The sequence below is a fragment of the Neodiprion lecontei genome, chromosome 1 (assembly GCF_021901455.1).
Source record: "Neodiprion lecontei isolate iyNeoLeco1 chromosome 1, iyNeoLeco1.1, whole genome shotgun sequence".
NCBI lineage: Eukaryota > Metazoa > Arthropoda > Insecta > Hymenoptera > Diprionidae > Neodiprion > Neodiprion lecontei.
The window spans coordinates 4,647,684-4,662,772 of NC_060260.1; the positions used below are offsets into that span (position 1 = coordinate 4,647,684).

The following is a 15,089-nucleotide window of genomic DNA, read 5'->3' on the forward strand; positions in this document are numbered from 1 at the left end:
TATCGTATGGTACACGCATGCATAATTCAGTAAGAAAGGCAGCTGTCTTGATATTTTTAACCAAATCTGCTAAAAAATGGCGTAAACCATTGGTCATGGGCGTAGGACTTTTATTATCTGTGCATCAGAAGCCAGAATCCAGATCAGATGACACATGTGACTGTCATTTGTGACTTTCGAATGGGATCAAAGTTGGGGTTGAATTGAATAACAATTAAAAACGCGGTGGTTATTTACCCGAGTGGTTTTGGCTCGATAACATGAAGCCGCGCGATTTATTATTGACAATTTTGTTGATACTGCACAATATCTGCAACACTTGTTAGTGATGATTTAATTAAAATTGACGATCTGTCAAATCTAGTTAAAGGATCGATCGGTATTTTTTTACAGGCTATTTTTCTTTACAGGCAGTCTTCACGACAATTTAAAATATTACGAAACGTTACACGCATCTCATTTTCAACACAAAATTGTGAAAAGAGGTGCTCAGCACAGCTATCATCCGTTCAACAAAATAAACGAAGTAGAATTCTACACTCATGGCAGGTGAGTTGACAATTGATAAGTCATTCACTTCCAATGAATGACAACTTCTCTGGTCCCAATATTTTTGCACAATGCAAAAACGTGTTTCAACTGTTTTTTAGGAATTTTCGCCTATTCCTCACCCCGAGGCGAGAGGTCATACATTCTAATTTCAAGGCATATGAGGTGAACGAAGATGGTGAAGAAACCACAGTTCACGTTGGTAAGGCATAAAGACTGTTAAATTATTTATAAATTTAATTAATCCACCGTCTTTTATGATCTGTTGTATAGACCATGAAAACTTTTATCATGGACGCGTCTTTGGAGAAGTGGATTCATATGCTCATGTACACGTTGATGATGGAATGCTGACAGCGACAATAACAGTACCAGATGATGACACTTATCACATCGAAGTAATAACACCAACTACACAGTTGTATTAAAAAAATATTCTGTGCACTGGTACTCGTCTACTAAATATCAAAAATGATCTCCCTGTTTCAGCCTTCCTGGAGACATTTACCCCACGCAGATAATCGTTCTATGATCGTCTATAAAGGATCAAATGTGAAGCTGAGCTGGGAACATTACGAGGGTGGTGAAGGACACACTCATGGGGTTCCAAAGACCTGCGGATATGTTAAGGAAGATGCAGGTTGAAACTGGATTTCTATAGATGTGGAGGAGATATAATAGAGATTTGTAATTCCAGGTGCTGATGGTACAGATGAAGAAGACGATAAAGAGCTAGAAAACGAAATCAGCACTCAAGTGGTGCACGCTTACAATAGAACGAAAAGACAAACGGATACTTATGAATATACGCCCACTAAAACTCGCTGTCCTCTGCTGCTGGTTGCAGACTACAGATTTTATCAAGAAATGGGAGCCAGCAATACGAAAACAACCATCAATTACTTGGTAAACAAACAAGCTATTTTTTAATTTATAATTTTACTAATTTGAGCTGTTAGCTAATCCAGTGTCCCTTACAGATCAGCCTCATCGATAGAGTGCACAAAATATACAACGATACTTTGTGGCAGGAGCGTCAAGAGCAGGATGGATTCAAGGGAATGGGTTTTGTAATTAAAAAAATTGTTGTACATAGCGAGCCAACCCGCATGCGAGGGGGCGAGATCCATTACAACATGGTTCGTGAAAAGTGGGACGTTCGGACTCTGCTTGAGGTAAAAAAACTATTTTGTTTTCGAAGCGTAATGCACGTTACCGAAGGAAAAAGAAATTTTGCTCCCAATAACTTTGAAACAATTTTCAGGTATTTAGCCGGGAATATAGTCACAAGGATTTTTGTTTGGCGCACTTATTCACCGATCTTAAATTCGAGGGAGGAATACTAGGCTTGGCATACGTTGGTTCTCCACGTAGAAATTCCGTTGGAGGAATATGCACTCCGGGTAAGAAAATACGAATACTTTGAGAAAGATTCATCAATGCATTCGTATATTTTACTCGCATAATGATTTTACCTTGCTATTTATTTTATTGCCAGAATACTTTAAAAACGGTTACACATTGTACTTAAATTCTGGACTGAGCTCAAGCCGGAATCACTATGGTCAAAGAGTAATCACACGCGAAGCTGATCTCGTTACTGCCCATGAGTTTGGACATAACTGGGGATCAGAACATGATCCGGATATAACGGCAAGTCAAAATCGTTTATTTATAAATTTGTTCCTAACATAGGCCGACACTTATAAATTGTGAATCTTTACACAGGAATGTAGCCCTAGTGCCAGTCAAGGAGGTTCTTATTTGATGTATACATACAGCGTTAGTGGATATGACGTCAATAATAAGGTAATATTTCTAACTAAAATTAACAAATGGCCAAGAGAAATAATACTTACATTTTGCGCAGCGCTTTTCTCCATGCAGTTTACGCTCAATCAGAAAAGTACTGCAAGCAAAGTCCGGCCGATGCTTCTCTGAACCAGAAGAATCGTTCTGTGGAAATTTGAGAGTAGAGGGCGATGAGGAGTGTGACGCAGGTCTTTTGGGTACAGAAGACAATGATTCTTGTTGCGATAAGAACTGTAAACTACGTCGTAACGAAGGCGCCGTCTGCAGGTGAGATGGGACTTCAATCCTACAAAAACACATAACTTGCTTAAAAAAGATAAGACATACTGCGAGATTCAATACATCTAACATCGTTTTGTTTTTCTAATTCAACAGCGATAAGAACTCTCCGTGCTGCCAAAACTGTGCATTCATGCCAGTTGCGATAAAGTGCCGCGATGCTCAGTACGCTACATGTGAACAGGAATCAAGATGCACTGGGGCATCGAGTGAATGTCCTCGATCACCTCCAATGAATGACGGTACTGGATGCTTGGAGCGAGGTCAATGTCGTCACGGAAAGTGCATTCCGTACTGTGAAACTCAAGGACTTCAGAGTTGCATGTGTGATACAAGTAAGTTAACCTTTATAAAAACTAATTTTCTTTCTAAAATGACCGAGTTGAAAAGCAGAGATATTCATCGTTATTATTTGAGGTCCAAGAGGTACTAACTCAGAAGTATCTGTGATTTTTCCAGTTCTAGACGCGTGCAAACGATGTTGCAGAATGAGCCTCAATGAAACTTGTTTCCCTGTTGATCCCCAAGATATTTTGCCAGATGGCACACCTTGTATTCAAGGATTTTGTAATAAGGTTTGTAGAACTGTGAAAAATATTAATATGATCGTTCATCGTAAGGCAATGAATAGTATTTTAAATCGACTAGATCTTTTTTTCTACATTCCGGGATGTAACTGTTACATTTTAGTAATTGCCCAATAATTGTTACAGGGAATATGTGAGAAGACGATCCAAGACGTTGTTGAACGTTTCTGGGATATTATTGAGGACATAAACATCAACAAAGTGATGCGGTTTTTGAAGGACAACATAGTTGGTGCTGTGATAATTTGTACAGCAATAGTTTGGATACCAGCGAGCTGTGTTGTCAGTTACGTAGACAGACGTCGGATAAAGGAAGCAGAGAAAAAATGGCGTTGGAAGCACACGGACGAGCTTATTCACCCGGAGGATCAAAGACGAATAGTTCATACACAGGGTTCGTCAAGGCAGAGAATACAACCTACTTAATTGAACAACATTTCCATCTAATTTGTACTTAACCCAGAATTTAGTCGTTGAATTTCCTTCTCAGAAAATTATTCTCAGTTACTTGAATGTATATGATCTAAATTAATTATTGTTCAGTAATTGTTACTCTCATGTGAATGTAAAATCGTAGACTATTAATATTTTTTATAACTGTACCTCAATATTTTAGTTACCATTTTTACATGTGTATCTTCGAATAGATTTGTCTTAAGTATGAAATAGAATGTATTGATTTTAGATAAATATTTTTTACTTGACAGTATTATCGACGTGTACGTATATGCCATTTAATACGTAATTTAACAAATAAGAAAGAGTCAGCAATGTATAATATATTAATTCATGTGGTTATTTTAAAGATTTGTAATAAACGTTTCTGTAAAAGATACTATGATAGAAATTTTCATTCCGCATGGATCCATAGCGGGATAGTAAAAACATTTTATAATTTTATCTATTTTTTTTTTACTAGTTTTCGCAACCAAAATATTCTGTAAGCATACAACAAGCCTAGAATTGCGCGTGAAACCTTGACGCGTTCAGAAACCAATTACTTCTGTATCCCCAGCGTCAATTATGAAATTCACGTGGTTTCCTACATAATCCAATGGAATAGCCAGAAATTCCTGTGATGCATTTGAAATACCTCTACCCTCCATAATTTGAAATTAAATTCTAACGGATGGTTCGGCAAAATCTAAAGATCCTCGAGGTTATACACGACAAAGAAATCATAAATATTAGCAATGACCGAAAACTGTTTCACCAAGTTACTAAAACACGGGCAAAAATTTGACGAAGGTGTGAAAAAACTGACCGAGACGTGGCGATATCCTCAAAGAATATTGGGAGGTTATGGCGCAGACTTGAAAGCGGCAGAAGCTTCTCTGAAGATTTTAAAAGATGATCTGTCGCAGTTTCAGGTATGTAGAATAATATTTTCTATTGATTAAAGTAATTGGGTTAAAAAGAATTTTACAAAGTAACGGTAAACTTTGAAAAGAATCCAACGTCACAGTAATCAATCCGTCGTTACAATAATTTTTTTCCCATATACCTATACCTGATAAAAAAAATCTTTCAGAAGAACATTAACAACGATGCCGAATTGAGAAAAAGTTACATGTCTGAGATGGAAACATTTTTAGAAGAGTCGCAACATGTTTATGAAGATATCGTGCAGTCATGCAACGATATGGAAACCGTCTTATCAGAGTATGGATATGAAAATCCGCAAGACGAGAGTGTCGAGCAGTATGTTTAATTATTAACATTTTACAATAATTCAGTTCAGCATGTAATAAGATCATACAGCATTTGACTTTAATATTGCGTATTACAAAAGAGTTTCAAACTTCATTTAGAAATGTTATGATCTCAGTAAAAAGAAATTATGCTTAGTATTTGGTTCTGATTACAGGTCAGAATCGGACTCTGTTGTGGATACCAGCCTAATTCCATCTGATGTCACTGACGATCTTTTGGAAGTTGAATTTACTCCAAATATGACTTGGCGACAGAAACCGAAAATGATGGGAATGCCGTAGCATCAAATTGAATGCAGTGTGAAAATACAGATGAATTGCACTAATCCTAAATTATTTCACATACATCAGCTGCACAGAAAACGATGAGACGATGTCGTAGAGAGTCATTGAATACAAATCTCACTTTCTTAAATAATTCTGCTAATGATCTGAACACGTTTGTTTCTGTTGGCAGCTGGTGACTCTAATAGGTTGTATATATTCATAATACGAATTCAAGTTTCACGAAGACCCGAATTATATTTCTATAATGTTGTGCCTTTCTATTTTTATATAAATAAACAATTTAGATTAATTCGATTAAGCGGTTCTGATTAAAATTGTTGCTCATGCATTATTCGTTATGTTTGATAGGTTTAAGTACAATTTTTCATAGTTTGTTCCAGCCATTAAGACTTATGCTAACGATGTTTTATTCTATAGTATAAATACGCACAGATTTTATAAACAATTCAGTCGTATATAGGCTGATATGATATTTGAGACCAGTTTCGTTTTTTATACTATAATAAATATATAATAATGTGTATACTTAAATGAAGATTGGAAATAGAGTCGTACATTTTATTTCTCAGATTTCTTTCAAAATATCTTGGATCTGTTTCTTGTAGTTTGTAGTCCAAGCCTCGTTAATCTTTACCTGCTCAATCGCTTGTTCGAAAGCAGTGCTGGTAACGCCCAACTTTACGGAATCTTTAAAAGTCTCCAACTATAATAATGAAGAATTTATTTGCTTGGATGAAAATATTTATACCTATGAATAGTGGTATAAAAAATTTAAGCGGCATACCTCCTTCAGGTCAGTTTCGGAATTCATGTATCTTGGTAGTGCCGTCACCATTTTTGCTACTGCTGAGAAACCGGAGCCGTAGCTAAAAATAAAAATAAGCTGCTAAATGTTGATACAGGCTCACCGAAAGACTGCCTAATTATGTCAATACTCATGATTAAGTTTTTTTACACGGCTCCGGTAACATTTCCCATGCCAAGTGTATATTCTCGCAGTAACATTTCAGCACCTTGTACTTACTACTCGTTAAGGGCAACCCAGTTTTCTCTAAGAAAACGAAAAGCGATGTCTTTGCCAATCGGATTTCCAGCGACAGAACGAAAAACCCACCAACCGTCTTGTTTCCGTACACCAGAACTTTTTGAAATTGATTTTTCCAAATAGCTAATTTTTGTCCACAGCGAAGAAAACAAAATCATACAAAATTATAATGATTGATAAAAATTTTTTGTACCCGCAGCTCTGAGTACAAAAATGGCAAACGTTTGAAAGTGACTTATACTTCATTTTTCTCTGAATCATATATCACCTGAGGAGGATAGCATCATCAGTTATGCATCCCAGGGCTTCCAGTAACACTGTCTTTTCCGATCCGGAAGTCGTTTTGAGATATTGATTCCACAAAAAATTCCATTCACTCTTACCCCCGTGTTTTAATCCCGTACAATATACCCAGCTTCTTAAATTAGCCGGAATTCTATAAGAACCACATCGAAGATATGTAACTATACAATCAAAATTCCTATAAAATTTCTTTAACAGATGAAATACTTGTCAGTATTAGTCAAAGAATAATTAATCTCGGTGTATTTACGGATTTTCTTTCGCCGGTGGCATTTCAATCCAATTTTTCAAAAATTGATGCGCACGTTGTCGGCATTCTTCGTGACCGACTATGCAAGCCCATTTCATTATTTTTCCTCGCCATCGTCTCTCGCGATGTCCGTCGTTCTGCTTTTCCACCGTACCGATTGTCTCAAAGATTTTTCTCCCAAGTCTCAGCATAAATTTCTTGTTTTGTAACATCAACGAAAATTAGTGAAATAAATCTATCAGCAGAACTCACATTACAGGCTTAAAAACATGTGTGATCCAAATCTTACATTATAGTCCGCGTCGTCGTGCATCTTGTCATGTATGTATTCCAGTTGGTTCAGCGCAGCATTCCAGACCAAAAAATCTGTCTCATTTTCCAATCTACTGATAAGATCAATCGCTATTTTGTACCGCAAATTCCCCGCTCGAGAAGCCGCGAGCGAATCGTCGATCAGTTGTGATCTAATTACCGGCGGCAGTGTTTCAAAGGACTGTGCAAGCTGCTTCCAGTTTCTATCGTCGTAATTGACGCGATAGTAACCTGCGAATTGGTTTCCCCCTGGTGGTTATTAGTCAAAAAACAAGGAGGAATAGAATGGTTTCAACTTAATGCCGCGTTACCCGTTTGACCAAGGTTGAACAAAATCCACTGATCGTCAGGCACCGTGTCGTTTAATTCCAAAGTAGGATTCCAAAGCCACGCTTTGGGCATCGTATCGTTGTATCTTGGATTCGATTGGGTGGTCCAAGTCAAGGGAATCCACCAGGATTCCGTGCTATCCTGACAGCCGGCAATTGCCCAGCAGAATCGCTCCTGCATCGGGTAAGTAAAATATTCGTGTGTTCGAAATTGAACAATACTTTTGAGACCAGAAAAATATTATGCAAATGCTTAATTTTTTTGTCTCTTAACTCTGAGAAAACTGGGCTTACTTGAAACACGGTGACTGTTCCAGTCTTGTAATTCCTCTGTACTTGTAAAACAGGGTAACCCGTTTGCAAGGTCCAAGTGTCCATGACATTTTTGACAGTGATGTAAGTGACCGGATTTTCGCTCAAACGGGCCTCGTAAGTCAGAGCCTCCCAGAGAACATCCTGCTCGGCATTGCGATACGAGTAAGTTCTCAAGTACCTCTGTATTCCCATCCGAAATACTTCGGCTCCGAGGAAATGGTGCATCATGCGAATGATCGAGCAGCCTTTGATGTACGAAATAGAATCGAATATCTGGGTAATCTGGTCGGTGTGATTCAGCCCGACGGAAATTGGGTGAGAGCTTTCCAGCGCGTCGCCCACGAGTACATCGTGAAGATCCTGGATCAAGCTATCGGTCATTCTCCACGTTGGTTCCACCTTTAAACCAAACTTCCAAGATTAACAGCCCCGCGCGTTTCTCGGTCCGTTGCAGCAACTGAACAGTGAGACTCGATACTTGCATGATTAACTGCCATGTTGCCGAAGAATGTTGCAAACCCTTCTTTCAACCATAGATCAGACCACCAAGCGGGAGTGACTAAATTTCCGAACCATTGATGGGCCAGCTCGTGTCCGGCAACACTCGCAACGTTTTGCCTGGCTTCGGCAACTGCCTCCTTCTCGTTTACGAGCATAGCAGATTCCCTGGTTAAGGATCGAAAGTGTTTTTTGTCATCAATTGTAGCCAATTATATCGCATAATTGAGAAATGGGTAGACGCGTAGCGGAGACGATACCGAAATGTGATGAGACCCCAATTTTCCATGGCGTTGTAACCGAAGTCCGGCAAAGCCACTATGTCCTGCTTATCAAGCGGAAATGGGATCTTGAAGTAGCCTTCCAAGAATCGCAACATACTTGGACCAATCTTCGACATGTACTCGGTCTGATCGATCACGTCATGCCTTGACCAGAGCCGAAAAACGGGCTGGGACGAATCTTTTACTTGGACGTTATCAAAGTCTGTTACAATGAAGGCCACGAGGTACGTGGACATCGGTAAACTCGGTTGATAATGGTCCCAGACAAAATGCGGCATGTTAGGCCTGTAAATAAACGAGGACAACTAGCTCGAATGATTATGAAATTTCATTGAAAAAGGTGGAATTCGCACAAGTCTCACATATCTTGGGTCGATTTGAGCGGCATGTTTGAAATCGACGTCATGTTCTCTCGCCTGCCAAGAGATATCCTGAATCGAGCTTTGAACGAAGGCTCATCAAAGCACGGAAAGGCACGTCGAGCGTACGTTGGCGAGAACTGAGTAGTAGCTGTCCATCTGCAAGACGAGTTTCGCGTGAACAATAAACAAGGTGCGCCAAAGAAAAAAAGAGAGAAAAACTAGGTCAGCCCAACTGGAAGCGATAACATAAAGTAAAACTCGGATGTCGCGATGATTGCACAGGTTTTTTATACCATCTCCTATTGATTTTCACTGGATAAAACCGGGGAAATACTAATACTAAAAAAATTCCATCACTTCAGGTTTTTTCTTGAACTTGTCTTTTTAGTTTCATTTAAAGTGAAACTCCCGTTTGACTCGAAATGTGTTATCCTATTATTGATTCTAAAAATCATATAATATATTTTTTTGCTGATCCGTGTTATGTACCTGGTTTCATTAGTTGCCGAATCGACATAGCTGCTTCTGTAAAATCCTTGCAGAACGTCGTTCAATATCCCGCTAAACCGAATGTACAGCTTATGACTTTCGCCCTTTCTCAATAGCTTATTTACGCGGACGATAACAAGCTCGGAATCATTTTTCACCGTGACATTAGTGACCGCAATATCCTTTGCCAAAGATACGATTTCCACTTGATGAAACGTAATTTCCCGAGCATTGAGAACTATCTTGTTCGTAGTCTCCTTGAATTCCATTGTTATCCAAAGTTCCCCACTGCTGGTGAAATTTCCATCCTCCAAATGCGGGATTATCTTCAATCTGGGCGTCGGGATCGCGATCGAGAAAAGACACAACGTATAATACAACGAATTAAAAACCGCTGTCACCGCAAGATTCAACCATTTCATCCCTACCTGTACTCAACTGGCGAAACGGACTTTGGCAACCTTTCCTCAACTTTGTCACCCTGATTATTTGGGGTTGATTCCGCGCTCGCGTCCGGATTTCCGGAAGATGTTGTCAGCATGTAGGCGATCAGGCCGATCGCCACACACGTAGCAACAATCGCAGTCATTCCTTTCGCGTTCAAACCGCAGCCCTTCGACGTCTGATCCTCCTCGACGCCTTCGTGGCGATCGTAAGCGAGGAACGTCACCTCGGCGATGCCTAAAAATAAGACGAACAAAAAAACTCACCTTTCTAGTTTCGACCGTTCCGCAACCGGTTATCGGTCAATGCATTTTCGTGCATTCATCTTCACGTCATCAATACTTGTTATAACTGTACCGTTACCGAACGGAGAAAAATCCCCCTGTTTGTATTACCGTACCGTACAGGTAAACATTTTATGTTACTATAGACACCGGTAGCTAGTGCATTGATTATTCCCTCAACTTGATTAAGCGTACCGCACAGTTTAGTTAGTTATTCCAACGAAGCGGCTGGCTCAACGAACCACATTGTGACAGTAATTTCAACTACATGCTCCAGCAAATTTATCGTTGTTACGTCGCAACATTTACAGCATTGACTAGTAAATAAGCGGCCTGTTTTTGTAATTATGACGCCCGGGATTGCCTTTGAGAAGCAGAATTTGAGTTTCGAGCTTTATCAGACAAATAAAGTAGGAATTACCGCACAGGTATTTTTTTCATACACGCACCAGTGACTTTGGTAGAAGTTACATTCATTACGGTATTCCGAACCAAGGATTTTATTCTCCGTGCAAGATTTGAATGAAAACTATGATGACGATATACTTGTTCAAGCTAGCAGCTCATAATGACCAATCGAATTTCAGTCATTGTGAGTCGCAGCCAATACGCTGACCCTGAGATTAATTACTGGTATGTCTGAGAAACTCCATACCCTAATCCGACGTTATTTTTACGGTTGAACAACCGCTTTATTATACTTAGACCGATAATGGTTTGGTACTAATGATCGGAAAATTGTATACATATATCTATATCAAACAGCTGTTTAGATATGACTTGCGAAGAAACGAAGAACCTGTTACAAATCGATTGACTCTTCGACTGAATTCTGTCAATCCTTGGAACAATTTACTTGATTAATGTATATAGATGAAGCGAAAATTTCTAGAAATCAAACCTCGATCTCGATAAAAAAAAGAAAAAGAAAGTGAAAGAAAGAAACAAACCGTCGTACCTAATTCACTTGCATATTGAGTTGGAGATCGAACAATTTGTCATTAAAATGAAACAATGCGAGGGAAAGAAAACCGAAATACGACGTTGCAAGAAACGAAGCTTGTACAGATCGTCTTTAACCGAATGAAAACGGGCACATGTTCCAACGTACCTGGGGTTCGCCTGGGGCGAGGTTCCATTTTTTCTAAACACTTTTTAATTAGTAAATATTAGAGCAAATCGATCCTCATCGCGGACTAAGAGCAACTGACTTTGTCGAGCAGACATAGGTGGTGGACCAATCTGGTCTGGCAGCATTCCGAAAAGCGATAACCAAAAATATCCACCCTCTTGTAGGTTTAAAGCTATATACATATTTCTTGAGTGGTCTTTGCAGTTTGATATTCAATATACGTTGTAAAGCGTGACGTGTTTAAAAGCTTTCGAGCTTGTAAGAGTGTGTAAACGAAAAAGCAGACCCATATATCCGCACCGCTTCAATGAAGTCGTTATTGTTCTTATACACTCGGATCCACGGATATACATATCTACATTTTACTGATCATTCTGGCTCGGACGGTTTCGTTATAGGCAATACTTCAACCGCTGTTAACCTCATTCCCCTTATACTTATCCCGTTAAATATTGGATATCGATATTTGTCAATTAATCGATTAAACGACACGTGGTGTCTTAGATTCGTATAATTCGGGTCAAATGAATCTGGAAGGCAAGTGATAACAAAATTTTCACGCAACATCTAGAAGCGAAAAAGTATCGATAAGAACATCTGCATCCTGCGGTTACAAGCAGAATTTCCTCTCCGCGTAATTAACGGTTCAATAATGTTACGCACGTGTTAAACGTACCGCAATCAGTTTCTGCGATTTCACGTCTGCGAAATTTTATTACGTCGTATCGATAATGACGTCACGGACGAATTACGATATCGCATTTTACACAGTCGATATGCATTGGAAATCCAAAAATGTAAACGTGGCGATTACAACGTCTACAGAAATTAATTACGATAAGGAAAACCGTTATATCAATTGACTTTGGTGGTTTTGTCTATTTTTACCGCAATACAACATCATCCCCGCCTATCCGCAACCTCAAAACGAATCATCTATAACAAAATTTATATATTTTGGTCCCGGGAGAAGTAAAGATTTTCCATTCAGTTGGCCCCCGCCTCGATACATTAATATTATAGCGGGCAATACTTGAACTTATGCGATCTCAATTAGGTCTTGGAACTTCCGTTCCCTGAAAGCAAAATGCTACTGTTTAACAGCCACGAGGGTATAGTCGTTAAAATACTATGAAGCTGAAGCTAGCAGCTAAAGTTAGCGAACAAATCTTTCAAACGTTTTGGAAATAGAAAAAGGCATTTCAGTTGGAGATATTTAAAAAAATTTTCATTCTCGGACTTGACTAACTTATTCGGCTGCCAACTCTGGCTGCCTAGCTTCAGCCTCGTAAAATATTGCAGTAACCGATCGCTCTTCAAGTACCAGCCGAGTCAGCAGCTGGATTATACATGTTCAATTAATCGTGTCTTCATCCTGAGTCGCCGTACGAGCATAATAGTCGAATCCGTATTATTCCCACAACAAAGTTGGGGTTGTCGGTGACTGCAGGTCTGATATAAACCGTGTGCCCCTGTTCGAAGGCGTCGCCTGCCTAATACTGGATGCCTGGCTTTCTCATCACACCGAGAAATTCTCACGCATCCAGAGTCCTTCTCACTTAAAAAGTCACCAACTTCTCGACCACATTACACTCCGTCATAACCACCGCACGGGGACATTACGCATTCATTAACACCCACGCTTGGATTTCTTTACGCGAGCTTTTTTTTTTTTTTGCCATCGTAGTGCAGGTACACGGATGAAAATCTTTAACGCCTAACTTCTGCTTCTATAAACCTAATTCAAACTTGAGATGAACGGTGGTATTTCGATCATTCGCGCGGTAGGATTCTGTACGACAACGTGTCTTGAATCGCCTGCGGATCGCTTATTAATTTCTGCCTCATTTTCATTGCGGGTTTTAAGGGGGGGGATTACAGCTTGGACGGTCTAAAACCATATCTATTTTTAGGAGTTTCTTATTTTTTTTTTTTTTTTAAGAAAATGTAAATACTTGGAGCAATTTGAGTTTAAGGGCTTTATTATTTATAGTTTCAAGAACACTGTAGAATTTTCTCATTGAAACTAGTAAGAAAATGGCGGTATGGCGCACACAAGTAGCGAATGACCTCGTTTCCTATCCGGTGGCGCAGATTCCTCGGTCAATTTTTACCCGATCCGCTTGAAATTTCGACACGATTCGTAAAACTTGTTTGTCGATTCAAGCTCGTGGTTACATTTTCGAATTGCAGTTCAAAAATTTTTGGCTACGTGCTCAAACCCGAGAAGGTAATCTTAATTAAAAAAAAACTCTATTCGTGTGTTACAAGTTGGACAGTGAGTGATGTCGGGAGATCCGCCACCGCAAAAGCTCCCGAGTTCGGAGTCCTTCGCTGCTTATACGCGTCACGCCGCCATTTTGTCCTTAATTTTAACGAAGGCAATTCCAAAATGTTCTCAAAACTATACAAATACAGCCCTCAAACTCAAACTGGTCCAAGTGTTTTCGTTTTCTTTCACAAAAAAAAAAATAAAATAAAACTCTTAAAAATAGGTATGATTTTAGACCGTTCAAGCTGTACCCCCCCTCCTAAATAATCGAAGGAAAAGGAACATCCGTATAAAAAGCATCGCCTCCAAAAGCCGCTTCCGGTCTCTCGCCTCAAGTTCAAAACTTACGACCGACGTTCGAACCGACAATCGGTGCAATTTTTCCCAAAGTATTTTACGGGTTCGCCTTTTTTTCGTTCGTCAGACAGCTTGGCACCAAAAAGGTTTCAAATTTCTCGATGCTTTGACGACACAATCGCCAGTGCGGCGCGTTTCCTGTCGGTACACACACACACACACACACACACGCGACAGAAGGAGAAATACGTTAGTTCGCACGCGTGCTATGTGACTCGAAGGTTTTGGGTTGGTTTCCTCAAGCCAAACAGGGCGAATGATTAATAGGGGTGCGCGTCGAAAGGGCAAGCCGAATAGTAACCGAGGCCTGTTTTCTTAGGTGGGCCCTTCTCTCGCCTTGGATTAACTTATGTTCTGGTTGACGTAGTAATGGCTACCGTTCAATGAAATCTAACGAGATCAGTTCCTACGCGTTACGTTGCACGCGGCAGCTACCCGGGCAATGAATGAAGTTGCATCGGGTACGTACCTGCAATGAGGCCTCAATCTCAATCAACTGAGAAAAGTTTCATTTGTTACGGTAACTAGAAAAATTCAGTAAAACAGGTGTCGTTGAAAAAAACTGTTCGAATATTGTTGGAATTACGAAAAACGAGGTACGCCTAACCATTTTGCGCCAGCAGCTGGAAAACTAATTTTCATTTTCTACCTAGAACTATATTTTTCGATTACGGTAAAAAATGAAAATAGTTAAGGACTGAGCGGTAACCGGAACTGAAAATTTCTCTTTCTTTTTGCCTTCCTTGCATACTATTTTTCACGGTTAGTATGAATAATCAGCCAACTATTTCATGAGAAAATGAAAATTCTCTTTTATCATTATCGCAGACCCAGCTTCGTTTAGATATTGATTTTGCATTTATAGGTACACGTATACTGATCAACCTTATTTGCTGCGGTGTAAAGATACAAGTTAAACACGACGGCGGAGGTCTTCGTGCGGATTCCGGCTCAGCGGGATCTCCGGCCCTTAATGGACCGTGACAGACTTACACGGTCGGAAGTCCTTCTCGTTTTACAGAAAACATTCGGAGTTTTGTCTAGAGATCTGAAAACTCGCCTAGGTAATGGAAATTTCGTTTGTATTTGAATTAAATTGCCGAAATTAAGTATAAGGGAAAGATAATCCCTTGAGAGCGTGTAAAATTTAATTGTGTGTTTTTTAAAACTTAAAAGTTTTTTCCCC

General features: G+C 39.5%; 3 protein-coding genes across 4 annotated transcripts in view; 2 read left to right on the forward strand and 1 right to left on the reverse strand.

The window, feature by feature from the left end:
* Positions 1-49: 49 nt before the first annotated feature.
* On the forward strand, positions 50-3,995 carry LOC107226342 (ADAM 17-like protease). Its single transcript, XM_015667125.2, has 14 exons — positions 50-321; positions 411-549; positions 651-751; positions 823-947; positions 1,039-1,189; positions 1,247-1,455; positions 1,530-1,724; positions 1,814-1,952; positions 2,048-2,202; positions 2,278-2,358; positions 2,420-2,628; positions 2,737-2,975; positions 3,100-3,215; positions 3,354-3,995. Exons 1-14 carry the CDS (start codon positions 261-263, stop codon positions 3,651-3,653), a joined length of 2,220 nt encoding a protein of 739 aa, XP_015522611.1. The 5' UTR covers positions 50-260; the 3' UTR covers positions 3,654-3,995.
* The window catches only part of LOC107226322 (thyrotropin-releasing hormone-degrading ectoenzyme), a 28,186-nt gene continuing 15,533 nt past the window's right edge, over positions 2,437-15,089 (reverse strand). The window contains exons 2-15 of the mRNA XM_046732361.1: positions 9,843-10,095; positions 9,415-9,747; positions 8,926-9,081; positions 8,540-8,848; positions 8,264-8,447; positions 7,761-8,180; positions 7,449-7,641; positions 7,115-7,368; positions 6,826-7,022; positions 6,541-6,708; positions 6,252-6,395; positions 6,012-6,093; positions 5,783-5,930; positions 2,437-2,647 (exon numbers count right to left, since the gene is read on the reverse strand). Of these exons, the coding sequence (XP_046588317.1) occupies positions 5,793-5,930; positions 6,012-6,093; positions 6,252-6,395; positions 6,541-6,708; positions 6,826-7,022; positions 7,115-7,368; positions 7,449-7,641; positions 7,761-8,180; positions 8,264-8,447; positions 8,540-8,848; positions 8,926-9,081; positions 9,415-9,747; positions 9,843-10,003 (2,739 nt within the window). The 5' untranslated portion in view covers positions 10,004-10,095 and the 3' untranslated portion in view covers positions 2,437-2,647; positions 5,783-5,792. The remainder of the gene's footprint in view (positions 2,648-5,782; positions 5,931-6,011; positions 6,094-6,251; positions 6,396-6,540; positions 6,709-6,825; positions 7,023-7,114; positions 7,369-7,448; positions 7,642-7,760; positions 8,181-8,263; positions 8,448-8,539; positions 8,849-8,925; positions 9,082-9,414; positions 9,748-9,842; positions 10,096-15,089) is intronic.
* On the forward strand, positions 4,248-5,770 carry LOC107226339. 2 transcript variants are annotated; one of them, XM_015667123.2, is made up of 3 exons: positions 4,248-4,597; positions 4,762-4,928; positions 5,095-5,770. In XM_015667123.2, exons 1-3 carry the CDS (start codon positions 4,421-4,423, stop codon positions 5,219-5,221), a joined length of 471 nt encoding a protein of 156 aa, XP_015522609.1. In that variant the 5' UTR covers positions 4,248-4,420; the 3' UTR covers positions 5,222-5,770. The 2 variants fall into 2 exon arrangements, with proteins under 2 accessions (XP_015522609.1, XP_015522608.1); XM_015667122.2 differs by having other exon boundaries at positions 4,256-4,597; positions 4,759-4,928.